Source organism: Salvelinus alpinus, chromosome 2 (genome assembly GCF_045679555.1).
Source record: "Salvelinus alpinus chromosome 2, SLU_Salpinus.1, whole genome shotgun sequence".
NCBI classification, from domain to species: Eukaryota; Metazoa; Chordata; class Actinopteri; order Salmoniformes; family Salmonidae; genus Salvelinus; species Salvelinus alpinus.
The window spans coordinates 130686923-130714804 of NC_092087.1; the positions used below are offsets into that span (position 1 = coordinate 130686923).

The window sequence follows — 27882 nt, forward strand, 5'->3', positions numbered from 1 at the left end:
TGTCTGTATGGTGTGTGTGTGTGCGGGATTTAGACATAGTGGTTATGCTGTTAGTTCTCTATAAACAAATTGTTGGGGTTGGAAAATGTGGTTTTTGGTGAGCAGACAGAGAGCATCAAACAGTATCATCATGATGAGTAATCTTCAGTTAGACTATTAGAACATAATGCAGACTAGATATTACTTAACTAACATTGGTCCATTGGTGTTTGGAAAAAAGGTCATTAGAACACCTAACACAGGCCTATTTTCATGTGAATACATTTTAGAAAGAAATATTTTAAAGTGTATGTGTGTGTTTCTGGACACAAGGGCCACTATTGTCTCAAAAGTCAAAGTTATTAACTTTATTAGAACAATTATTGTTAATCAATTAAAAGGCGCAATCCGCAGTTAATACATCATTTTTTGGTTCTTGAAGAATATAACTTATGACTGCTTTTGTGCTTAGTTCAACTGTTGTACCCCATCAGAACCCAACATATAAGCTTGTTTTGCTCCAATGTTTGTAAATGTAAACAAACACCGTATAGTCTCAAAACATGGATAAAGCTATAACGTTGGATGGTCAGTCATTGCATGCATAGCTCTGTCTTTAGAGCGGTTACATTTCTCCAGCCCCATCCCGCAGCTTTTTACAAAAACAGAGGCGGGGTTCAGCTTTTTTATTGTTTCAACTGTGGACTGTGCCTTTAAAAAACCCAACAACCAATCGATACCAATGTCAATACAAATACAGAATGAAAGAAAACATACATTACAATCAGTGTAAAAGGTCTGCTAGAAGTGACCGTAGCTTGTTACACACTGACACTAGTCAATGTTAACCTGATCTTCCAGTAGTCATCTCAGCCACAGACAGCCTATTGTCTTTACACTGTGACTTCTCACCACAGATATTTATATTTTCATGAGGAGCACGTTGATTCACAAGTGTGTGTGTGTGTGTGTGTGTTATGGTTGGAAATAAGAGTCACCATTACTCAGGTACTAAAAGCATTCTTGGACCTACTAGTGGTGTAGACTAGTGGTGTAGACTAGTGGTGTAGACTAGTGGTGTAGACTAGTGGTGTAGACTAGTGGTGTATTGGTGTAGAGTAGTTGTGTAGACTAGTTGTGTAGACTAGTTGTGTAGACTAGTTGTGTAGACTAGTGGTGTAGACTAGTTGTGTAGTGGTGTAGAGTTGTGATGTAGACTAGTGGTGTAGTGTAGACTAGTGGTGTAGTGTAGTGGTGTAGACTAGTGGTGTAGTGTAGACTAGTGGTGTAGTGCTGTGATGTAGACTAGTGGTGTAGTGTAGACTAGTGGTGTAGTGTAGACTAGTGGTGTAGACGAGTGGTGTAGTGTAGACTAGTGGTGTAGACTAATGGTGTATTGGAATGGATTCATAAAGGTATGGATCACTTTGTGGCAGCAGTGGCTGTGGGCCGGGGCTAGTTGTGGATGTGGATCACTTTGTGGCAGGCGTCTCATCTTGGTCTGTTCACATGTGTTTGTGGATGTGGATCACTCTCTTGCAGTTGGGGCAGCGGTGTTCTACGTCCTTACAGGAGTCAACACAGAAAGGAATCAAACAGCATGGCCAGCACCTAGAGAAGGAGAGAGACAGAGACAGAGAGAGAGAGAGAGGTGGGGTAGAGAGAGAGAGAGAGAGAGAGAAGGGATTCAGTGTGTGTATCCATCTGTACAGTGTATGTGTTTTTGTGAGAGAGAGAAAGAAAGAATGTGTGCCACATGTCTGCATATGGTACGTGTGTGTGTGTGTGTGTGTGTGTGTGTGTGTGTGTGTGTGTGTGTGTGTGTGTATGCGTGTACAACTTACAGGAAGAAGCCGAGGGCTCCACAGATGACCCAGGTGAGCAGTCCAGTGGTGTGTGTGGTCTCTGTCAGAACCTGGACCTGACAGTGGGGACACGTCGTCTGGCCGGGTACGTCTCTAGGCAGCAGCTGCTGCATCACCACCACCTGGGTTACTGCAGAGGGAGGAGAATACTGGTTAGAACCAGATAGAACTGGACAGAACCACCACCTGGGTTACTGCAGAAGGAAGAGAATACTGGTTAGAACCAGATAGAACTGTAAAAAACTGGATATAACTTCATAGAATTGGATAGAACTGGACAGGACTAGAAAGAATCACCACCACCCAGGTTACTGTAGGGAGAGGGAAATACTGGTCAGAACTGGATAGAACCAGATAGAACTGGAGAGAACTGGATATAACTTAATATAATTGGATAGAACTGGACAGGACTAGAAAGAATCACCACCACCCAGGTTACTGTAGGGAGAGGGAAATACTGGTCAGAACTAGATAGAACCAGATAGAACTGGATAGAACTGGATATAACTTCATAGAATTGGATAGAATTGGACAGGACTAGAAAGAATCACCACCACCCAGGTTACTGTAGGGAGAGGGAAATACTGGTCAGAACTGGATAGAACCAGATAGAACTGGACAGGACTAGAAAGAATCACCACCACCCAGGTTACTGTAGGGAGAGGGAAATACTGGTCAGAACTGGATAGAACTCAATAGAATTGGATAGTCTGGATAGAACCAGATAGAACTGGATAGTCTGGATAGAACTGGACAGAACCGGACAATACACAATATAACAGAACAGAACTGGATAGAACCAATTAGGCCCCCCCAAAATTGTGTTCTTTGCTCTATATTTCACACCCCCACAGAGGGTAGAGGATTAGAAGGGTTGCTAAGGATGGGTGTTGCTATGGCCAGGACGTCCAGCCAATACCTTGTGTGTGTACAACTTGGTTCTCGTTTTTCACAGGGTACTGTGAATAATAAAAAAAGGAACCGATTTAGGTAGTTTTGGTCAGACAGTTTGGAGTTTTTTTCAGTGTGTGTGACTCACCGCTGGGGGTGTTTGTAGGTTGTGCCATGCCCATGTCGTATTGGGGAGGTGGTGGGTACAAGCCGGGTTGGGGACCTGATAAACAAAGGATAAATAAATACATCAATACACTGTCATTTACCGCAAACCCAGGGATACAGAGTGGTTGGCCAGCATTATGGGAACACAAACACAGGGACACAGGGTGGTTGGCCAGCGTTATGGGAACACAAACCCAGAGATACAGACTGGTTGGCCAATATTATGGAACCACAAACTCAGAGATACAGAAGGGTTGGCCAGCATTATGGGACCACAAACCCAGATATACAGAGTGGTTGGCCAGCGTTATGGGAACACAAACCCAGGGATACAGAATGGTTGGCCAATATTATGGAACCACAAACCCAGAGATACAGAAGGGTTGGCCAGCATTATGGGACCACAAACCCAGGGATACAGAGTGGTTGGCCAGCATTATAGGACCACAAACCCAGGGATACAGAGTGGTTGGCCAGCATTATGGGAACACAAACCCAGGGATACAGAGTGGTTGGCCAGCATTATGGGACCACAAACCCAGGGATACAGAGTGGTTGGCCAGCATTATGGGACCACAAACCCAGGGATACAGAGTGGTTGGCCAGCATTATGGGAACACAAACCCAGGGATACAGAGTGGTTGGCCAGCGTTATGGGAACACAAACCCAGGGATACAGAGTGGTTGGCCAGCCCTTAACAATGATGTTCATGACATCTATGGCTATCGTGACACACACATCGGCTGTCCCCATAGGAGCACCCTTTTCCGTTCCAGGAAGAACCCTTTTAGGTTCCAAGAAGAACCCTTTCCGGTTCCAGGAAGAACCCTTTCCGGTTCCAGGAAGAACCCTTTCAGGTTCCAGGAAGAACCCTTTCAGGTTCCAGGAAGAACCCTTTCAGGTTCCAGGAAGGTTCTAGATAGCGCCTTATTTTCTAAGAGTGTAAGCTTAAACTGTCCCTAAGAGTATCAGTGTAGATCTGATCTCTTACCTCCCTGGAAGCCAGGCTGAGGGGGGTAGGCTGTTCCCCTGCCACTTCCCTGGTAGCCCGCTGGGAGGCCGGGGTAGGGGGGAGCAGACACGTCCTGCGGGGGTCCATACTGGCTCTTCTCCATACTGTCTGGGGTTGAGAGAGAGAGAGAGTGGAAGACAGTGAGCACATTATGAAAATATCACATTGAGAAAACATATGTCTCTGCCCCCACCTTCTCTCCCCCTTATCTCTCTCCCCCTTATCTCTCTCACCTGTCTTCTTTCACTCACACACACACACACACACACACACACACACTTCTTGTTCAAGCTGTTGCTTATAACAATGATACACACCCCTGTATTCAACCGGGCAGGTTTGGTGACATTTCATGGGACAAAGACTTGGCCTGTAGAATCTGAGTAGTACAAGCCTATAACAACACCACCACTAATGAATGCCACACACCCACTAAATCTATCAGAATAACTCTAACCCTGGTCTATGTTACTGGTGAATGATCAACAGTTAGTCAGTTAGAAAACTTTAAGTGTCAATCTACACTGACACATCAATTGACAATACAAAATAGAGAGGCAATCCTTTCCTGCAGTCAATGTCCAGAAGCGCCCTCTGTGACCTCATGGCCCTTTCCTGCAGTCAATGTCCAGAAGCGCCCTCTGTGACCTCATGGCCCTTTCCTGCAGTCAATGTCCAGAAGTGCCCTCTGTGACCTCATGGCCCTTTCCTGCAGTCAATGTCCAGAAGTGCCCTCTGTGACCTCATGGCCCTTTCCTGCAGTCAATGTCCAGAAGTGCCCTCTGTGACCTCATGGGTGGAATGTTATTCAAGACGAAAATCCAGTGTGTCTATGTCAAACTGTTTTGTTATATTTCAGTCTTCTGTGATGTATATAAAGTGTAATATTGGGATGCAAACTCAAAACTGAATACATTTAAACTCTATACCTGACATGGTACAGGTGTCTTCTTTTTTAAAGCCCATAACCATGTGTGTGAGGTGTATACTTTGGTTTCAAAGTAGATTTGTTAAAGACTACCAAAAATCACACACTGTAGTAAAAGGTTCCAAGCCATATTATGGACCCCTCAGATAGTTGAGACACTGTAGTCAGTCATAGGCAAACACAGTACAGTATGTAATCTGGAATCAGCTATAATACACAGTGCAGTATGTCATGTGGAATCAGCTATAATACACAGTGCAGTATGTCATGTGGAATCAGCTATAATACACAGTGCAGTATGTCATCTGGAATCAGCTATAATACACAGTGCAGTATGTCATCTGGAATCAGCTATAATACACAGTGCAGTATGTCATCTGGAATCAGCTATAATACACAGTGCAGTATGTCATCTGGAATCAGCTATAATACACAGTGCAGTATGTCATCTGGAATCAGCTATAATACACAGTGCAGTATGTCATCTGGAATCAGCTATAATACACAGTGCAGTATGTCATCTGGAATCAGCTATAATAGAGTGCAGTATGTCATCTGGAATCAGCTATAATACACAGTGCAGTATGTCATCTGGAATCAGCTATAATACACAGTGCAGTATGTCATCTGGAATCAGCTATAATACACAGTGCAGTATGTCATCTGGAATCAGCTATAATACACAGTGCAGTATGCCATCTGGAATCAGCTATAATACACAGTGCAGTATGTCATGTGGAATCAGCTATAATACATAGTGCAGTATGTAATCTGGAATCAGCTATAATACACAGTGCAGTATGTCATGTGGAATCAGCTGTAATGTACAGTATGTCATGTGGAATCAGCTGTAATGTGCAGTATGTCATCTGGAATCAGCTATAATACACAGTGCAGTATGTCATGTGGAATCAGCTATAATACGCAGTACAGTATGTCATGTGGAATCAGCTATAATACACAGTGCAGTATGTCATGTGGAATCAGCTATAATACACAGTACAGTATGTCATCTGGAATCAGCTATAATACACAGTGAAGTATGTCATCTGGAATCAGCTATAATACACAGTGCAGTATGTCATGTGCAATCAGCTATAATACACAGTGCAGTATGTCATGTGGAATCAGCTATAATACACAGTGCAGTATGTCATGTGGAATCAGCTATAATACACAGTGCAATATGTCATGTGGAATCAGCTATAATACATCACATGATCTAAACATAATTGATCTACGTGGTCTCCATTAGGAAACAGGTCTTCTGATCCCAATGGGACTTCCTGGTTCATTTTAGGTTCAATAAATAAATACAAATTCTAACTTCATGATTCATTCTAACCTCAGGCTCATCAATAACCTTTACTTACAGTAACCAGGTCAGTCGTTAAAAACAAACCATCTTTTATAAAAATCTACACATAATAAGGAAATGCATAGATTATACTACTGCGCTATACATACAGTGCATTTGGGAAGTAATCAGACCTCTTGACTTTTTCCACATTTATTTAAGTTACAGCCTTATTTTAAAATGGATTAAATTTGTAAAAATCCTCCAAAATCTACACACAATACAACATAATGACATCACAATACCCCATAATGACAAAGCAAAAACAGGTTCTTAAAAATGTTTGCAATTTTCAAAAACAAAACAAACATACCTTATTTACATAAGTATTCAGGCCCTTTGCTATGAAATTTACTCTAAATTGAGCTCAGGTGCATCCTGTTTCCATTGATCATCCTTGAAATGTTTCTACAACTTGATTGGAGTCCACCTGCGGTAAATTCAATTGATTGGGCATGATTTGGAAATGCACACACCTGTCTATATAAGGTCCCACAGTTGACAGTGCATGTCAGAGCAAAAACCAAGCCATGAGGTCGAAGGAATTATCCGTAGAGCTCTGAGACAGGATTGTGTCGAGGCACAGATTTGAACCCAATCGAACATCTTTGGTGAGACCTGAAAATAGCTGTGCAGCGACACTCCCCATCCAACCTGACAGAACTTTAGAGGATCTGCAGAGAGGAATGAGAGGAATACAGGTGTGCTAAACTTGTAGTGTCATACCCAAGAAGACCCGAGGCTGTAATCGCTGCCAAAGGTGCTTCAACAAATTACTGAGTAAAGGGTCTGAATAGTTATGTAAATGTGCTATGTAAAAAAATTTTTTTTTTTAATGCATTAGCTAACATTTCTAAAAAACGGGTTTAGCTTTGTCATTATGGGGTATTATGTGCAGATTGATGAGGGGGAAACGATTTAATCAATTTAAGAATAGGGCTGTAACGTAACAAAATGTGGGTAAAGTCAAGGGTTCTGAATACTTTCCGAATACTCTGTATGAGTTCATCCCAAATGACACACTATTCCCCATGGGTCCTGGTCAAAAGCAGTGCACTAAATATGAAACAGGCTGCCATTTGGGACATAAGCCTATGAGTAAATGTTATACAGCATCACGTAGCTGACGATGGTGTTGTTATGAAGCTGTAACGGAGGCTTATCTGTTGGACTTTGTTCCACGGGATCATGAGGAAGTGAGGTTGAGTTGTTTAGTGTGTGTGTTGCGGGGAGCTGCTGCTGCGCAGAAGAAATCAGCCCGCGCAGAGAAGCACGAGACTGAACCTCCCTCAACTAACAGGGAAAACTAGAAAGTTAACACTATCAACGTTTCCCTCTACTGTGGGAATTGGGATCGAATCAACGCAATATTAGCTACTTTCAATGCAACATACCGAAACAAAACCATCGATTCATTGGACTTTGTTGTAGACAGAACACATCAGACTAGGATTCTATTGCATTGACATGCACATACTCTGATCTAAACAGACCGGTGCGCCATAACCAATCAGAGCTGCAGTAGGCGCCATAACCAATCAGAGCTGCAGTTGGTTATGGCGCACCAGGCCTATCAGAGCTGCAGTAGGCCTAAATGCAAATAAACCACTGCCATATATGTGCCATTCACGTTGAACGTGACTGTCTTTACAGAATCTGCGGTCGTGAGTAGATGAGCTGTTTTGAGATCATATCCTCTGCTAGTTAGTGAGTTATTAGCCCAGTTATAGATACGTTTGAGTCAGCAATGGGGGAGTGGTTGCTTCCTACAAGACACAACACGTGTGCATTTCTAGACATCTTTGAAAAGGGAGTCAGTTAAAGAGCTTTTTTGTCTTAAAGGGGCAGTGTTGTATTTTGTTGTATTTGTCAGATTTTCTGTAATAATGGTATGGGAATAAAATGGTTTCTTGCATCAAACGACTCAACAACATTTTCAGTCACCTCCTTGTCTGAAGGACAAGTGGATAAACAGGTTCATGTTAAGCCCTGAATGTTTTTATCACAAGTCTCATAGAATGTACGCCTACATTGAACACCACACATTGGCTGCTACTGTAGGCTGAATGATAGAACAGGTATTTCCATGTTAAAATGTTATGGGATGCATTTTCTCCATTGTTTTTGATGGTAGACCAAACTGGTAGGTCTACATTATGACCAAATAGTAGTCTACTTGATCACTGTTAAAACCAGGGGCGCAACTTTGGTTTTATAAGTGGGGGGGACATAGTTGTATTATTTTTATCCACTCGGATAAACACTCCAAACAACCTACCTGACAGCTCGGAGGCGTCCGCATGGTCCTAAAGCACACCGGTGCCTCGTTTTGTGTCACATTCCAATGATAAAACTGGGGGGACAACATGGGATTTCAAAATGTGGGGGGACATGTCCCCAGTAAAGTTGCGCCCCTGATTAAAACTAACTTAAAGTGAGTACAGCCTCACTGCTCACAGTAAACGTACACCAGAATGTTGAAGTTTACGCTCAGCAGACCTGAAATTTGCTCAGTGATGAAAACATTAGAGGGAACAGCCTATTCCCTATATACTGTCGTTCACTACTTTTAATAACCGGAGTCCTATAGGCCCTGGTCAACAGTAGTACACTACGCTATGGGCCCTGGTCAACAGTAGTACACTACCCTATGGGCCCTGGTCAACAGTAGTATCCCACCCTATGGGCCCTGGTCAACAGTAGTACACTACCCTATGGGCCCTGGTCAACAGTAGTACACTACCCTTTGGGCCCTGGTCAACAGTAGTACACTACCCTATGGGCCCTGGTCAACAGTAGTATCCCACCCTATGGGCCCTGGTCAACAGTAGTCCTCTACCCTATGGGCCCTGGTCAACAGTAGTACACTACGCTATGGGCCCTGGTCAACAGTAGTACACTACCCTATGGGCCCTGGTCAACAGTAGTATCCCACCCTATGGGCCCTGGTCAACAGTAGTACACTACCCTATGGGCCCTGGTCAACAGTAGTACACTACCCTTTGGGCCCTGGTCAACAGTAGTACACTACCCTATGGGCCCTGGTCAACAGTAGTATCCCACCCTATGGGCCCTGGTCAACAGTAGTCCTCTACCCTATGGGCCCTGGTCAACAGTAGTACACTACCCTATGGGCCCTGGTCAACAGTAGTATCCCACCCTATGGGCCCTGGTCAACAGTAGTACTCTACCCTATGGGCCCTGGTCAACAGTAGTACTCTACCCTATGGGCCCTGGTCAACAGTAGTACTCTACCCTATGGGCCCTGGTCAACAGTAGTACACTACCCTATGGGCCCTGGTCAACAGTAGTACTCTACCCCATGGGCCCTGGTCAACAGTAGTACTCTACCCCATGGGCCCTGGTCAACAGTAGTACTCTACCCCATGGGCCCTGGTCAACAGTAGTATCCCACCCTATGGGCCCTGGTCAACAGTAGTATCCCACCCTATGGGCCCTGGTCAACAGTAGTATCCCACCCTATGGGCCCTGGTCAACAGTAGTATTCTACCCTATGGGCCCTGGTCAACAGTAGTATCCCACCCTATGGGCCCTGGTCAACAGTAGTACTCTACCCTATGGGCCCTGGTCAACAGTAGTACTCTACCCTTTGGGCCCTGGTCAACAGTAGTACTCTACCCCATGGGCCATGGTCAACAGTAGTACTCTACCCTTTGGGCCCTGGTCAACAGTAGTACTCTACCCCATGGGCCCTGGTCAACAGTAGTATCCCACCCTATGGGCCCTGGTCAACAGTAGTATCCCACCCTATGGGCCCTGGTCAACAGTAGTATCCCACCCTATGGGCCCTGGTCAACAGTAGTATTCTACCCTATGGGCCCTGGTCAACAGTAGTATCCCACCCTATGGGCCCTGGTCAACAGTAGTACTCTACCCTATGGGCCCTGGTCAACAGTAGTACTCTACCCTTTGGGCCCTGGTCAACAGTAGTACTCTACCCCATGGGCCATGGTCAACAGTAGTACTCTACCCTTTGGGCCCTGGTCAACAGTAGTACACTACAAAAGGTAACATGGGGCCATTAGGGATGCCCTCAAGACTGGGTCAGAGACCAAACAGAACAACAATCAGCTGCCAAGCACACTACACAATGGAGCCTGATACAGACTGTATGCTTGCTGTATGGTGTGTGTGTGAGAGAGAGTAAAGAGAGAGAGAGAGAGACTGATCAAGACAGTTAAAGTTGGGTGGGCCATCAAGGGAAGTTTAAATTCTTAGAGGAGGTGTTTCCTGCTAATGTGATTGACAAGATAAAATGATGCAAAATAGGTCTGTGTGTTAATGAGTATCAAACACAGAGAGAGAGAGAGAGAGAGAGAGTCATGCTCAACATGAGCTCCTGATATATTTGATTTTTTTGGTTTTTAGAATGAGATAAACACTAATCGAAGAAGAATTCCAGACAAGAAGTGATGAACAACAACTCTATACATTCAGAATAGAAAAAAAAGTAACTTGGCGCCTCAAGTTAAGAAGTTTTGAGTCTAGCTAGCTAGCTACACAACAAAGACCCAGCCAGCAGACTAACAAGCTAGCCATAAGAAACGAGCTAGAACAAAACTAGCAAGGTCAGTTAATACAACTACATCAAACGACCAAACTGAGTGAGTAAAACAAAAAGGAGCACGGACTAACTGTAAACATATCTTCAGTCTTTTGTGTGAGGATTTTTCACTATATTTGCTGTTTTTTGAAAGTAGCGCGAACAGCAGACGAACAAATCGGTTGCCATGGCAACGGGGCAGCAGAACAGCGCAGCAGTAGCTAGTAGCAGAGCGCACAGACACCATGTCCCCACTCCCCCTCAGCGCAGAATCCATTCTCTACCCAAAAAAGGTCAAAAATGACACAATGAGGAAAGCTTTCAAACAGAAACTACTAGAGAAGAGGCCAGAAACCCTTTTTGCAGACCTCTACAAAAACGGTGACGTGAGTAATCTCATCTTCCTCACTGACCAGCCAAATGCATGGCGCTCAGCAGTCTGCTCTCACTACCCATGCATAAAGAAAGAGGGAATCTGTAATGGGTGGAAGCTGAAAATCAAAGAGACAGATGACCCAGACAGCACCATGATGACAATCAACCTCTACAAGACTGGGACTGTCATGGTGCAAGGTAACATCAGGCTGTTTGAAACAGACTTTCAGACCATTAAGGAGAGAGCGGAGAGAGAGAAGGACACCACCAGTGACATGCCCTCCCACAACACAAACTCCACCCTCACCCCTACCCTCCCCACCCAAAAAGGCACATCCAGCACCTCTCTTTCCACCATAGTGGAGGACACGCCCCAGGAGGAGAGCGACCCCCTCAGTGCAGAGCAGGCTCAGGCCCTCCTCACCACCATGGCTGCCATGAGGGATGAGTTCACCAAACTGGAGGGGGAGGTGGTCCTGCTCAGGGAGAGTGTGAGCAAACAGCAACCAGACAACCACACCTTAGAGGAGCTCCTAACCAAGGTGAGGACAGAGCAGGACAGCAGCCTTGCAACACAGCTGAAAGAGGTTCAGCAAGAGAGAGACGGACTCAAGAGAGAGCTGGCTGATCTAACAAAGGAGGTGAGAGAGCTCCAAAAAGACAGGCAGAGCAGCAATAAGGAGCTGACCGCACTAAGAGAGGAGCTGCAGGAGAGAAAGAGAGCAGAGGACAAGCTGCAGGAGCAGATAGATCACCACCCTATGACCTGCCCTCACACAGCAGAGGAGCCCAGCTCAACCAGTCAGACTTCCCCAGCCCTGGCTGCTGCACCCCTCCTCCCCAACCCACAGAACAGCCTCCCACTGACAGTGGCACCCACACAGACCAGCCACACCCCAGCTCCAACACCCACCAGCCCCCCCCAGTCCAGAAGAAACACTGGCTGACATCGTCCTGTTAATGGACTCAAATGGGAAGTATGTTCAGGAGAAGAAACTTTTCCCTAGACACAAAACGAGAAAGGTGTGGTGCCCAACAACGCAAAGTGCCATGGAGCTGCTTGATAAGAACCATCTCGGGTCGCCAAGCCACATAATCATACATACCGGAAGCAACGACCTGCGTGCTCAGCAGGAGAGGGTGGCGACTTCACTACGGGGAGTGATTGAGAAGGCCTCCGCAATCTTCCCCAACTCAAGAATCATAGTGTCAACCCTTCTACAGAGGAGGGACTTCCACCCTGCCACAATACAAAGAATAAATGCCAGCCTATCCCGGGACTGTGCCCTGCGACCCAATGTACACCTGGCCCACCATCCCACCCTCGATCTGGACTGTCTCTATGACCATGTTCACCTGTACAGGGAGACAGTCCCCATCCTTGCCAAGAGTCTCAAGGACGTCGCTCTAAACCGCAGCCCGACCTCTCCACCCAGGAACAGCGGAGCAATCTCCACCCCGCCGAGATCACCGAGACAACATCCCGGACCAGCACCCTGGACCCCCCAGCCACGACCACAGCACCACCAACCTCAATGCCCACCACAGCCAGCGCAGCACAGACCACCCCAGCCCAGCTTCAGAGCCACCAAGATGAGGCCTACCACCCCCCTCCTCCCCACCGCAGACCCACACCTGGAGGAGCCACAGCCCAGCAGGCAGAGCTACGCACAGGCTGTGAGAGGAGCAACTGGCTCAGCCCCCACCAACCAAATGAGTGACATTAAACAAATGCTGAGTCTACTATGCTCACATGTGATGGGCCGAGGGTCATTGTAAGATGAGCACAAGAACTCCACCATTCTCACACTACATCCACCCAAGTGGCATGACACAAATTCTATCTTAAATGATAAACAAATCACATTTGCAAAATAAGAGTTTACTTTAATTGAAAAATCCTATTTTAATGGTTCTTCTTGGATTGTGAGTGTTTGTCTCATTTTGAAAGGTAAAGAAAAGAGAAAAAAAAGTTATGAAGTCTTTTTACGTTGCATGTTGGAATATACAAGGGTTGAAGTCCTCTGCTTTTGGGCTAAAGAGCAGAAACCCAGACTTCCTGAAAGAAATTGATGATGTTGATATTTTAGTACTACAGGAAACATGGTGCAGAGGTGATGTTTCCACTGGCTGTCCACTAGGTTATAGGGAGATAATCATACCATCCACTAAATTAAAAGGAATCAAACAGGGCAGAGACTCAGGGGGAATGCTAATATGGTATAAATCTGAACTAATTAATTCAATCGAATTGATCAAAACAGGAGAATTCTTTATCTGGTTAAAAATCAACAAGGAGGCTATCTTGACAGATAAAAACGTCTTCCTCTGTGCCACATACATTCCCCCCTCAGAGTCACCCTACTTCAACGAAGAGAGCTTCTCCATTCTAGAGGGAGAGATTAGTCACTTTCAGGCCCAAGGCAACGTACTGGTCTGTGGAGACCTGAATGCTAGAATAGCAGAAGAACAAGACACTATTAACAGTCATGGGGATAAACACCTACCAGGAAGCAATAACCTTTCCCTCCCCACATACCCCCACAGAAACAACTATGACAAAGTGAAAAACAAAAATGGATTACAGCTCCTGAGGCTCTGTCGGACACTGGGTCTGTACATAGTCAATGGCAGGCTGAGAGGAGACTCTTTTGGTAGGTACACCTACAGCTCATCCCTTGGCAGCAGCACTGTAGACTACTTCCTCACCGACCTAAACCCAGAGTCTCTCAGAGCCTTCACAGTCAGCCCACTAACACCTCTCTCAGACCACAGTAAAATCACAGTGTATCTGAGAAGAGCAGAACCCAACCATGAAGCATCATGGCCCAATAAATTACATGGTACTAAACAAGCCTATAGATGGAGTGCAAACAGTACAGACATCTACCAAAAAGCAATTAGTAGCCAAAAAATACAATCTCTCCTGGACAACTTTTTAGCCTTAACATTCTCCTTCAGCAATGAAGGTGTAAATTTGGCCGTTTGGAACATAAACTTTATATTTGACAAATTAGCCTCCTTGGCTAATCTAAAGAAGCATAAGAGCAAACCAAAAATAACAGATAATGAAAAATGGTTTGATAATGATTGCAAAAATCTAAGAAAGTCATTGAGAAATATATCTAATCAAAAACACAGAGAACCAGACAACAAAAATATACGCCTTCAATATGGGGAAACACTGAAGCAATACAAACGCACCCTTAGAACAAAAAAGGAACAGCACATTAGAAATCAGCTGGATGGAATTGAGGAATCCATAGAATCAAACCACTTCTGGGAGAATTGGAATAAATTAAACAAACCTCATCATGAGGAGTTGGCTATCCAAAATGGGGATATGTGGAGAAATCACTTTGCAAACCTCTACAGCAATATAACAAAGAGCCCAGAACAAAAAGATATACAAGAAAAATTACAAATCCTTGAATTAGCAGTCAAAGACTATCAGAATCCTGTGGATACCCCAATTACAGAAGAAGAATTATTGGAAAAAATATGCAATCTCCAACCCAAAAAGGCCTGTGGTGCTGATGGGATTTTAAATGAAATGATCAAATATACAGACCACAAATTCAAATTGGCTATACTCAAACTCTTCAACATTATCCTCACTGCAGGTATTTTCCCCGATATTTGGAACCAGGGACTGATCACACCAATCTATAAAAATGGAGACAAATTTGACCCAAATAATTACAGAGGAATATGCGTTAACAGCAACGTGGGGAAAATTCTCTGCAGTATTATAAATAGCAGACTACATCATTTCCTTGACGAACACAACGTCCTGAGCAGAAGCCAGATTGGATTTCTAAAAAATGATCGTACAACAGACCACATTTACAACCTCCACACTCTAATTGATAAACAAGTTAACCAAAACAAAGGCAAAATCTACTCGTGTTTTGTAGATTTCAAGAAAGCATTTGATTCAATTTGGCACGAAGGTCTTTTTTATAAACTAATAGAAAGTGGTATTGGAGGGAAAACATATGATTTTATTAAATCAATGTACACTAAAAACAAATGTGCGGTTAAAATTGGCAACAAGCAAACAGACTTCTTCTCTCAGGGGCGGGGAGTGAAACAGGGCTGCCCAATAAGTCCAACATTATTTAACATCTACATGAATGAATTGGCAAAAACATTAGAAGAATCGACAGCACCTGGTATCACCCTACACAACACTGAAATCAAGTGTCTGCTGTACGCAGATGACCTGGTGCTGCTGTCTCCCACTAAAGAGGGGTTACAGCAACACCTAGATCATCTTCACAGGTTCTGTCAGACTTGGGCTCTGACCGTTAACCTAAAAAAAACAAATATAATGATATTCCAAAAAAGGTCCGGAAATAAGGATGACAAATATAAATTCTATTTGGACACAGTTCTATTAGAACACACCAAAAACTACACATATCTAGGACTAAATATCAGCAACACAGGTAGCTTTCACATGGCTGTGAATGAGCTGAGAGACAAAGCAAGAAGAGCATTCTATGCCATTAAAAGGAACATCAAAATTGAAATTCCAATTAGAATCTGGCTCAAAATTTTTCAATCAGTTATAGAACCAATTGCTCTATATGGCAGTGAAGTATGGGGTCCACTCTCTAATAATGAATTTACTAAATGGGACAAACATCCAATTGAAGTATTGCATGCAGAGTTTTGCAAGACTGTATTGCAAGTACAAAGAAAAACTCCAAATAACGCATGTAGGGCAGAATTGGGCCAATATCCCCTCCTCATTCGAATAGAAAAAAGAGCCATCAAATTTTACAACCATCTAAAAACAAGTGACCCTAAAACATTCCATCACACAGCTCTACAATGTCAAGAGATGAAACCAGAGAAGAGTCCCCTCAGCCAGCTGGTTCTGAGGCTCAGTTCACCAACCCAAACCAACCCCATAGAGCCTCGGGACAGCCCTCAGAAAATCTGGCCCAACCAAATCATCACAAAACAAAAAGAAAAATATATAACCTATTGGAAAGACACCACAAAAAATCAAAGTAAACTTCAATGCTATTTGGCTCTAAACAGACAGTACATGGTGGCAGACTATCTGACCACTGTGACTGATAGAAAACTGAGGAAAACATTGACTAGGTACAGACTCAGTGAGCACAGTAGCTATAGAGACCGGTCGTCACAGACAAACCTGGCTGCCCAGGGAGGACAGGCTGTGCTCACTCTGCTCCAGGGGAGAGGTAGAGACAGAAGTGCATTTCCTACTACACTGTGACAAATACTCAGACCTAAGAGCATATTTCTTTCCCAAAATTATAATTCAATACAAAGAATTTGAAACTATAAAAGATGAAGAAAAATTCAAATATTTGTTGGGTGAAAAGCCAAAATGTGCAGTTTTGGCAGCCAAATATGTGTCCTCCTGCCACAGCCTGAGGGACAGCCAGTGAAAAATGCAAAGTAATGTTGATAATATTTCCCATTTAGCTTAGTTTTGTTTTGTCTTTCGTACCAGGTCATGTGTCTTCTCAGTCATGTTGACACTGGTCTACTACTGTTGCATTAATGTATTGTTGTTCTGATTAATATTGTTGTTGTAGCTGTTATTAATGGTAATCCCATGTCCACTACTACTATTATTATTGCTGTTAGTCCCACCATTTATTTATATATAAATATATATATATTTTGTGTATATATATACATATATATTTTATTGAAATTTTTCGATATGTATACTTTGACAATGTAAGTAATAATAACTTGCCATGTCAATAAAGTCAATTGAATTGAATAGAGAGAGAGAGAGAGAGAGAGAGAGAGAGAGAGAGAGAGAGAGAGAGAGAGAGAGAGAGAGAGAGAGAGAGAGAGAGAGAGAGAGAGAGAGAGAGAGAGAGAGAGAGAGAGAGAGAGAGAGAGAGAGAGAGAGAGAGAGAGAGAGAGAGAGAGAGAGAGAGAGAGAGAGAGAGAGAGAGAGAGAGAGCTGTACTGTGAAGTTGGGAAAGTTCATTATGGTAATCAAATCAAATTGTATTTGTCACATGCTTCATAAAGAACAGTGAAATGCTCACTTATAGGCCCTTTCCAACAATGCAGAGAATTATGCAATTGGACCTGCTGTTTTTCACACACGCCAATTCACCATATCTACTAAACACATAACACACACACCAGTTCACCATCACTTCTAGCCATTTCCCAGAGGATATTATAATCTGGTTGTCAATATTTACCAGGGTTAATTAGAATTAAAGACACACCATTCAGGAAGTGATTTTATTTTTAAATGTAAAACATTTAACTTCTTTTAAAATAAATAACTTCTCTTCCATTTATTGAGAAGTCATTGAATATAGATTTTTTCAGATTACTTCCTGAACTGACTCACTTCAATTCGAATTGACCCCAAACCTGACCTTTACTATACTCATTTACAATGGGCAGAAACACAAACTCACACATCCTAGTCAGTTAATCATTTACGCAAGGCTTTATTTTCATTTCCTTAATCCAACATCTCACAAAACAGCTGGACATTTCCCCATAAATGATATCATGGTTTGGTTAGCTATCAAATTCACTGATGTGTGAAGTACAGTTTGCCTCTGTCTGTGTGTACACATCTAACAGCGCTGTCTGTGTGTACACATCTAACAGCTCTGTCTGTGTGTAGACATCTAACAGCGCTGTCTGTGTGTACACATCTAACAGCTCTGTCTGTGTGTAGACATCTAACAGCGCTGTCTGTGTGTACACATCTAACAGCTCTGTCTGTGTGTACACATCTAACAGCTCTGTCTGTGTGTAGACATCTAACAGCTCTGTCTGTGTGTAGACATCTAACAGCGCTGTCTGTGTGTACACATCTAACAGCTCTGTCTGTGTGTACACATCTAACAGTGCTGTCTGTGTGTACACATCTAACAGCTCTGTCTGTGTGTACACATCTAACAGAGCTGTCTGTGTGTACACATCTAACAGCTCTGTCTGTGTGTACACATCTAACAGCTCTGTCTGTGTGTACACATCTAACAGCTCTGTCTGTGTGTACACATCTAACAGCTCTGTCTGTGTGTACACATCTAACAGCTCTGTCTGTGTGTACACATCTAACAGCTCTGTCTGTGTGTACACATCTATCATTAGGCACCAAGACAGAGTTAGAAGAAGGCAGGGTGACTGGTGCTGTTCTCTAAACCAATTTAAAAAACACCCCTCTTCTAAGCCTTTTCCTTCTCACATAGCAACACACACAAAACAAACAGAGATATTCCTAGTCCTACACACAATTCATTCATATTGTATTATATTCTGCAAAGAAGCACTCTGAAACCCCTCAACTCAGAGCACCCTTTCCCAGCCACGAGCAGAGAGACAGCCCCTTACCTTTTTGGAGTCCTGGAGGAGACGAGGTACTGTGAGAGAGATCAGAGCTGCTACTCCCTCGAGACAGTGAGAAAAGTGAACCAGGTAGGAAAGAGAGCGAGAACGAGCGAACACACAGAGGGGAGGAGTGAGGAAGGTGTGAGGCAGATGAGGTAACAACGTTATCTGAAGTGGCTGAATAGTGAACACAAGCCTGATGGAAAATAACTACACCCGTTGGTCAATCACTAGTTCCAGTGTAATTGCATCATCACTGTGTGACAACGAATCCCAGTATAACAGGAAACAGTCAATTCCACTCACACCAGGGGCATTTCCCAAATGACAATGAGCCCTGGTCAAATGCAGTGCACTCCTGTACCTAGGGAACATGGTGTCATTTGGGACGCAGCCCTGAAGACACTGATTCCCATCAATAGACCAGAGACCTCTGACTTACTAAAGGGTTTTAAAGTGAAGAGGTGGAGGGGTGGGAATATGCTGTGTGTGTGTGTGTGTTTGTGTTTTGAGGGGAAATTGTGGCTGTGGTGAATGAATGTGTTTATAGTTCTCGATAAACAACATTGTGGAAAATACGTTTGTTAGTGAGAAGACAGAAAACCTAGTAGCCAGCAGAGAGTATTAACCATGCATGAGCAGCCTATTATCACCATGACTCATCTTCAGTTAGACTATTAGAACATAATGCAGACCAGACAGTCATTACTTAACTAACATTGGTCCATTGGTGTTTGGAAAAAAGGTCATTAGAACACCTAACACAGGCCTTTTTTCAGATGAATACATTTTAGAAAAGTGTGTGTTCATCCATCCACCATTTGTTGTTACCTGAGAATGTATACTGAACAAAAATATAAACGTAACATGCAACAATTTCAACAGTTTTACTGAGTTACAGTAAATCAGTCAATTGAAATAAATGTATTAGGCTCTAATCTATGGATTTCATATGACTGGCCAGGGGCGCAGCCATAGATGGGCCTGGAAGAGCATAGTCCCACCCACTTGGGAGCCAGGCCCAACCAATCAGACTGATTTGTTTCCCCACAAAAGGGCTTTATTACAGACAGAAATAGTCTTCAGTTTCATCAGCTGTCTGGGTGGCTGGTCTCAGACGATCCCGCAGGTGAAGAACCCGGATGTGGAGGTCCTGGACTGGCGTGGTTATTCAACATTCTGCCATATTCTCTAAAACAACGTTGGAGGTGGCTTATGGTAGAGAAATTAACATTAAATTATCTGGCAACAGCTCTGGTGAACATTCCTGCAGTCAGCGTGCCAATTGCATGCTCCCTCAAAACTTGAGACATCTGTGGCATTGCACATTTTTAGAGTGGCCTCCCGCCCACATACACTTGTATCCCTCCTCCGGCTTGGCTACCGCGGGGTACCGTTCAGAGGAATGGCATCCCGGAGGAATGACACTTCAAGCCTTTCTCTACCCTTCACCAGGTGGTTACAGACTGAAATAACGCAGAGGATTCACCATGAGTCCAAAACACTGGATACGGAGACCGAGTCCGGGACTCTGCACACCCAAGCTGAGGGGACGCGGCACCTGGGCGAGAGACTGCAGAATATCCACTTCTGGAAGTCTGAGCTGCAGCGGCACATGAAACAGCTGGTGGCCGAGACAGACCTCCTCCTGGGGCAGAAGAGAAGGCTGTTGAAGGTGCTGGACGCCACCGAGACCCCGTTCGCCATCGCCACGGATAACCTAACCTGTCGGTCGGTAACAGCGACCGCGTAGAGGAGGAGCTGCTGATGACACAAAAAAAATATTGATTCGTCTTTGCTCTAGTTCACCTAAATACTTGTATCATTACTAAATGTTGCCTAGACGTTATTTCACTAGAAACTAATCTGAAAATAACGTGATGGTTGTGTTTGTGGGCCACAGGAAGTTGAGCTGATCAGGAGCATCCAGGCTCTGTTGAAGAGAACGCTGAGTCAGGCTGTCAATCATATCAAGTGAGTGTCACAATTAAACAATAAGGGTTTTTATTTATCAAAACATGGATGATACAAATTATGACAAGGAAATAAACCAAAGTGCTTTAAAATATACCAAGGGCTAAATTACTTGAAAAACGGACTGTCCTATAAAGTATTAACGTAAAAAATAACTAAGCTATAACGTGCAGGAACAGAACGTACATAAACCAAAAATCAACTCACTGATGGGACGTTCCACGGAGACTATAAGGGGAGTGGCCAGCTCCAAGGAAGTATGCTAACCATCAAGTTTTACATTTCTACAATAATGATAACGTTATATACAAGCATTATTTTAACAATAACAGTACACAATATCAATGTATAACTGTACTTCGCTATTTTAAACTCGTCAAAGGGAAAAAGAGTTCCACTGAGGTGAACAGAGGGTGGGGATTTCCCAACGCCCTTCCGGAACCGTATTTTAACCCTGGGATTCAGGTCGGACCTCCTTTATCAGAACACCGCGGCATCCATCACTGCTGAGGAATAGACATAAACAAGACATTACTTTGAACCGTGACTATTTACTTGAGAATGATAATGGTTCAATTATAACAATGACTGTTACCACGTAAACTATGAAGCGTTCACGCAACATAGAAAACAATGATAGCAAATGTCAAACTGTATTTCTGCAATACAGTTACGTATGGTGTTTATGTTCTGTTGATTACTGATGTCCCCTTTAAGAATGGAGCACCCTTGGTCATGCGCAGTGTTGTTCAATGTTATTCTGGTACTAACTCGTTTTAGTAAATGTGAAGCTCCAGTTCAATTTCTTTTATTCAGAGTCTTTTTTATTATATAAATAAGTAATAAGAGCTAAGACACTACAATGGCGACGAGGATGATTACCTGCAGTGTGCATCACGAATGCAGATGGAGCTCGTAGGAAGAGAGGAAGATGTTGACCCTGTAAGAGGAAGATGTTGACCCTGTAGCACAACAGCTAGCAAGCAGTGACGACGAGGGGAGAACGAGGCGGCAGATCAGAGACCCGTGGAGCCGGAGGTAAAGAGAATGGCTAGCATCGGAAAATAGATGTTTGATGACACGCAAGAAAACTGGGCAACTTACATTGAACGACTGGAACAGTACTTCATTGCAAACGACATTGCTGATAACAAGAGAAAACCAGCGTTGTTGAGTTTAATTGGTCCAAAAACGTACAGTTTGCTAAGAGATCTGACTGCCCCTCTGAAGCCCTCAAATAAAACATTCACAGAGATTGTGGAGATATTGCAAAATCACCTAAACCACTCCTCATCGCGGAACGTTTTCGTTTCCACAAGAGAGATCAGAATGAGGGGGAGGGTGTTAGTACATTTGTAGCAGAGTTGAAGAAACTGTCTGAACATTGACAGTTTGGAGAGAACCTAAATGACACATTAAGGGATAGATTTGTTTGTGGACTGAACCATGAACACATTCAAAAACGTGTAAAAACGTTTCCTCACAGAATCAGATCTCTCGTTTGCAAAGGCTGTTGAAATTGCTGTGACTATGGAAATCGCGCTAAAGATGCATTTGAGTTGCAAAGTAAAAGAGATACTGACCTATCACAAACTTCCCTGCACAAGTTTTCACGCAGCCGACAGCGCCCACGTGTGGCCGAAAAATGCAACAGGTGTGACGGAGATGGTCACAGAGCAGAGGACTGCCGTTTCAAAGACGAAATTTGTCACAAATGCAGTAGAAGGGGGCACATTCAAAGAGCACGCAGAGCAAAAATCAGTCACATCAGGAAAACTGAGAAAATGAAAGGGTCTGTGAATGCACTAGCAGAGAACAGTGGCAGTGATTCAGATGAACGTTGAATTGGTACAATGGAGTTAAACACAGTGACTTCTCCCAGCAGTAGCATAATATGGTTGACACCAGATATCGAAGGCAAACCCCTCAAAATGGAGCTGGACACAGGATCTGCAGTGTCTATAATTTCCACTACTGTCTACAATGAGCACTTCAAGGCTATCAAGCTGAAGAACACAAATGTGTTGCTGAAGACCTACTCAGGAGAGAGATTGAGCCCAATGGGGGCGTTGCAGGTCAGAGTGCGGTATGGGGGGCAAACAGCAGTTACAGCTGTATGTGGTGTCTGGAACTGGCCCACCATTATTTGGCAGGGAATGGCTTTCAAAAATAAAGCTGAACTGATGTGACTTGAAAATGCTCCACACGTTCCAGTCCAAAGAGAAAGGCACCGACCAAACACTGGAACACTTGCGGAAGAAATACAACACAGTGTTCAGTGATCAGATGGGAACAGTAAAAGGCTTCACAGCAAAACTTGTACTGAGAGATGACGCAACCCCAAAATTCTGCAAAGCCAGATCTGTTCCATACTCCCTGAGACCAAAGGTGGAAGCGGAAATCGATCGCTTGCAGGATACAGGGATCCTGACGAAAGTGGACAGAAGCGAATGGGCCACACCCATAGATCCTGTTGTGAAGAAAGACGGGTCTGTTAGAATGTGTGGGGACTTCAAGGTAACTGTGAATTCAATGTTGCATGTGGACCAATACCCCCTGCCACGTCTGGATGACATCTTTGCTGCACTAGCTGGTGGGAAACACTTCAGTAAAATCGATCTGAAACAGGCTTACCTGCAGCTACCGGTTGAAGAGAGCTCCAAACAGTACCTGACAATAAACACACCTGTATAGACAAAGGTCTATACAGGTATAACCGCCTTGCTTTTGGCATTGCATCGGCCCCAGCCATTTGGCAACGAACTATTGACCAAATTTTGCAAGGAATCCCAGGAACCCAGTGTATCCTGGATGACATGATCATAACAGGACGCACCGACAAAGAGCACCTGGCTAACCTGGAAGAGGTCCTGAAAAGACTGAAAGAGTATGGTGTCTACAGGCAAACTTACAGAAGTGTGAGTTCTTCAAAGACAAGATTGTCTTCTGTGGACATGAAATCGACCGCAATGGATTGCACAAAACACAGGACAAAATCGAGGCAGTGGTACAGGCACCACGACCACAAAATATCACAGAAGTGAGATCTTTCACTGGACTGATCAATTACTACAGAAGATTCCTCCCAAACCTTTCAGCAGTACTCCAGCCTCTAAATCATCTCCTGGAAAAGAATAGGACATGGCGGTGGACAGAACAGTGTGAAACTGCATTTCTTGAGGCAAAACGGCTCATCACATCTGAACAGGTCCTGATGCATTACGACCCTGAACTGCCAGTGAAGTTGGCTTGTGATGCGTCCCCTTATGGCTTAGGGGCCGTCCTTTCACACACACTGAAAGATGGGTCAGAGAGGCCAGTTGCATTTGCGTCACGAACGTTGAATGATGCAGAGAAACTACTCACAAATCGACAAAGAAGCACTGGCGCTAGTGTGGGGCGTCAAGACACTCCACGCATACCTATATGGCAAGCGTTTCTCTGGTTACGGATCACCAGCCGTTGCTTTCCATTTCCAGTCCAAAGAAAGGCATTCTGGGAATGCCAGCAGCCAGGTTACAGCGATACGCCCTGTTCCTCCCAGTCATATGAATGACATTGAGTTGAAGCCGTCGTCCCTCCACACAAATGCAGATGGATTATCCAGACTTCCGTGTACAAGAGAAAGACAAAGGAGTGTGGATGCAGTGGACATTTTCCATACCGCTCAGCTCGAGGCACTACCGGTCACAAGCACAGTTATCAAACAGGAGACAAGGAAAGATGTGACCTTGTCAAAAGTGTCCACCTACACCATGTCAGGATGGCCAGCTACAGGCAGAGAGGAGCTGACTCCGTATTTCCAGCGGAGAAACGAAATTACAATGTACCAAGGATGTTTGATGTGGGGAATGAGAGTCATGATACCCCAGAAATGCCAACATCAGGTTTTGCAGCAACTACAAGAAGGTCATGTTGGAATTTGAAATTGTCCATTTCTTGTATTCAGAGTCTTTCTTATTATATAAATAAGTAATAAGAGCTAAGACACTACATATGGGACATAAGAAACAAAAGCTGTGTGTCGCGTCATTTATATTATGTGTATCGTTATGTGTATAGTGCAAAGTGAGTGATAACGTGCATAAAATTAAAAGGATATTTGTTATGGCCTGTACACTACGGCGTGGCTCGCTTGTGGGCATGCTGGCAGCAGCAGTTCGGTTGTGCAACAATAATTCAACATAGTAAGTTTGTATGACGATCTGGTTATTAAATGGATAAATAGTTTAAAGACAGTTAAATAGTAGTGTGCTTTAAACCGCTCTGGTGACGAACGTTGTTGCCCTGTTTCCAATCGTCCACATTGCTGCCTTATGAACCTATTCAAGTAAATAAATACACTTTGGGGAAAAGACTATACCTGTGTTCGAATACCCATAACACACTGTACACTACATACTTAATGAGTGTATATACTTTTAGTTTATTTTAGGAAACTGTAAACGAACGGTATCCTTCCAATTCGGAAGTTGATGCTGTTACTATGCAACTTCTTGCTAGCTTGTTAGTAAAACAAATAAGACCTCTTACAACTTCATTAACAATGTCCATTAAGAACGCTCAACGACTAACGGAATTAAATATCACCAGTTACCTAACTTCATAATGGCTATCTGGATGTAATTGTAAAACAAACTCCAAATGCATTTGTAGGTAGCTAGCTAACAGCCATGGAAGAGAGTGAAAGGATAGCTGCTCCAACTGTTAAAGAAGGTAGAGTAGGCTATTCTGGTTGGGCAGGTACTGTTGTGTAGTTCCACTCCATAGTAAGAAGTGAGGACGGAGATAATAGTAACATAATATTCAGTGCGGTCTAATTTTAGTATAATGAAGTCTGTTTTCTGTCCTCAGATACAGAGCTGTGAAACCCTGTCTGCAGATGAAGAGCAATGGTTCCCAGTCCTGTTCCTGGGGTCTCAAAGGGGTGCACATTTTTATTTTTGCCTTAGTGCTACCCAGCTGATTCAAATGATCAAGTCATCATCAAGCTTCAAGTGGTATTTATGTATTCATTTGTGACGCTATCCTTGATATGATGCTGCTGTTGTCACATGCTACACATGCATCTATCCAATGCTATCATGTTTGTTATAAGATATATTATACTTTAGTAATCCACAATGACCTGGTGACGTAAAAGTCTAATGACATTATCTTCCATATTCCTACAGATGCCTTGCAACTTGAGATTTCTTCAAAACGATTGCCTACAGTCACTGTGTAGGGCACTGCACAGTTGGGTGACCAGGGCCACCTGGTCTCGTGGGGGATTTCAGGCATCTGTGAAGGCTACCTGTGTCCTGCATAACTTCATGATGATGAACAGGAGGGGACCTGCAGCTCTCCACCATGTGCCAGAGGAGAGAGACCACTGAAGCAAGAAGAGAGAGAGAGAGAAACTTAAGCACAGAGGAAGAGAGCGAGTGTGATAGAGAGAGGAAGAGAGCGAGTGTGATAGAGAGAGGAAGAGAGCGAGTGTGATAGAGAGAGGAAGAGAGAGTGTGATCGAGAGAGGAAGAGACACAGACTTTCACTATTTGCACATATGACATTTTAAATGTCTTTATTGTTTTGGAGTGTAATATATACCCTTCATTTTTATTGTTTACTTCACTTTTGTTTATTATCTACTTCACTTGCTTTGCAATGTTAACATGTGTTTCCCATGCCAATAAAGCCCCTTGAATTGAAATTGAATTTATAGAGTGGGCGGGCTAAGCTGTTAGGGAGGTGTCAGGTAGATAAGGTAATGAGTTCTGGCTGCATGAGAGACTGCAAGCAATATCATCCGAAAATCTCCTAGGAAATGAGGTGGTCTGTTTTGACTTACAGCAACTTTATAATAGGCTATTATGTTGGGTTGTGTTATGTAGAATGCTGACATGATGTAATCTTGCAGACATTCAGCTTTGATCTCAACAAGATCTCACAGTTTTACCAATTTGACTTCCGCTTCTGACGTTTGTCTACGTTTCTCCAAAAGTCAAATTTCTAAGTTGCTCCAAACGAGCCACGGCCTGTACACCCCGCTACCATCTAGAAGACGGAGACGGTACAGGTGCATCGAAGCTGGGACTGAGAGACTTTATAAACATCTATCTCAAGGCCATCAGACTGTTAAACAGTCACCACTGCGCCCAGTTACCTGCCCTGCCCTGAACCTTAGAGACTGCTGCCCTGTGTACATGGACTCACTGAACACTGGACACTTTTACATGTTTACATACTGTTTGACCCATACTGAGTGTACAAAACATTAAGAACACCTGCTCTTTCCATGACAGACTGACCAGGTGAATCCAGGTGAAAGCCATGATCCCTTATTGATGTTACCTGTTGAAACCAATTTAAGCAGTGTAGATGAAGGGGAGGAGACAGGGTAAAAAAAGATTAGACATGGATTGTGTGTGTGTGTCATTCAGAGGGTGGATGGGCGAGACAAAAGTCCTAAGTGCCTTTGAACAGGGTATGGTAGTAGGTGCCAGGCGCACCGGTTTGAGTGTGCCAAGAACTGCTGGATTTTTCACACTCAATAGTTTCCTGTGTGTATCAATAATGATAATTAAATCCATTTTAATCCCACTTTGTAACACAACAAAATGTGGAAAAAGTCAAGGGGTGTGAATACTTCCTGAAGGCAGTGTATATCCTGGACTCTGACATTGCTGTGAATACTTCCTGAAGCCACTGTATATCCTGGACTCTGACATTGCTGTGAATACTTCCTGAAGGCAGTGTATATCCTGGACTCTGACATTGCTGTGAATACTTCCTGAAGGCACTGTATATCCTGGACTCTGACATTGCTGTGAATACTTCCTGAAGGCAGTGTATATCCTGGACTCTGACATTGCTGTGAATACTTCCTGAAGGCACTGTGTATCCTGGACTCTGACATTGCTCATTCTGATATTTCTTAATTTCTTTCTTTCAACTTTGTGGTTTATGTGTGTATTGTTTTGTATTACTAGGTATTACTGCACTGTTGGAGCTAGAAACACAAGCATTAGGTATTACTGCACTGTTGGAGCTAGAAACACAAGCATTAGGTATTACTGCACTGTTGGAGCTAGAAACACAAGCATTAGGTATTACTGCACTGTTGGAGCTAGAAACACAAGCACTAGGTATTACTGCACTGTTGGAGCTAGAAACACAAGCATTAGGTATTACTGCACTGTTGGAGCTAGAAACACAAGCATTAGGTATTACTGCACTGTTGGAGCTAGAAACACAAGCATTAGGTATTACTGCACTGTTGGAGCTAGAAACACAAGCATTAGGTATTACTGCACTGTTGGAGCTAGAAACACAAGCATTAGGTATTACTGCACTGTTGGAGCTAGAAACACAAGCATTTCGCTGCACCTGCGGTGTTATCTGAACATCTATATTGATTCGAC

At 43.6% G+C, this 27882-nt stretch overlaps 1 protein-coding gene and 1 long non-coding RNA gene across 7 annotated transcripts; one reads left to right on the forward strand and one right to left on the reverse strand.

Annotated features, from left to right (window-relative positions):
- Positions 1 to 651: 651 nt before the first annotated feature.
- On the reverse strand, positions 652 to 21686 carry LOC139568807 (lipopolysaccharide-induced tumor necrosis factor-alpha factor homolog). Of its 4 annotated transcripts, none has more exons than XM_071390908.1 (8): positions 21581 to 21686; positions 21359 to 21416; positions 20684 to 20979; positions 18506 to 20435; positions 3896 to 4024; positions 2884 to 2958; positions 1824 to 1974; positions 652 to 1590 (listed from the first exon to the last, which is right to left on the reverse strand). In XM_071390908.1, exons 5-8 carry the CDS (start codon positions 4017 to 4019, stop codon positions 1485 to 1487), a joined length of 456 nt encoding a protein of 151 aa, XP_071247009.1. In that variant the 5' UTR covers positions 4020 to 4024; positions 18506 to 20435; positions 20684 to 20979; positions 21359 to 21416; positions 21581 to 21686; the 3' UTR covers positions 652 to 1484. The 4 variants fall into 4 exon arrangements, with proteins under 4 accessions (XP_071247009.1, XP_071247008.1, XP_071247006.1 ...); XM_071390907.1 differs by having other exon boundaries at positions 20684 to 20982; XM_071390905.1 differs by lacking the exon at positions 21581 to 21686 and having other exon boundaries at positions 20684 to 20982; positions 21359 to 21492.
- Positions 21387 to 27094, forward strand: LOC139568810 (uncharacterized). 3 transcript variants are annotated; one of them, XR_011673672.1, is made up of 3 exons: positions 21387 to 21514; positions 25331 to 25476; positions 25651 to 27094. It is a non-coding gene; the product is annotated as an uncharacterized lncRNA (long non-coding RNA). The 3 variants fall into 3 exon arrangements; XR_011673671.1 differs by lacking the exon at positions 21387 to 21514 and adding an exon at positions 21789 to 24385; XR_011673670.1 differs by lacking the exon at positions 21387 to 21514 and having other exon boundaries at positions 21789 to 25476.
- Positions 27095 to 27882: the final 788 nt, after the last annotated feature.

Bases quoted from the DNA above. Each gene is read 5' to 3' on its own strand.
- LOC139568807 (XM_071390908.1), bottom strand. From the start codon at position 4,019: ATGGAGAAGAGCCAGTATGGACCCCCGCAGGACGTGTCTGCTCCCCCC. The intron at 1,975-2,883 runs GTGAGTCACACA...CTCCCTCTGCAG, and splicing joins ACCTACAAACACCCCCAGCG to TAACCCAGGTGGTGGTGATG. The intron at 1,591-1,823 runs GTAAGTTGTACA...CTCCTTCTCTAG, and splicing joins GGAGCCCTCGGCTTCTTCCT to GTGCTGGCCATGCTGTTTGA.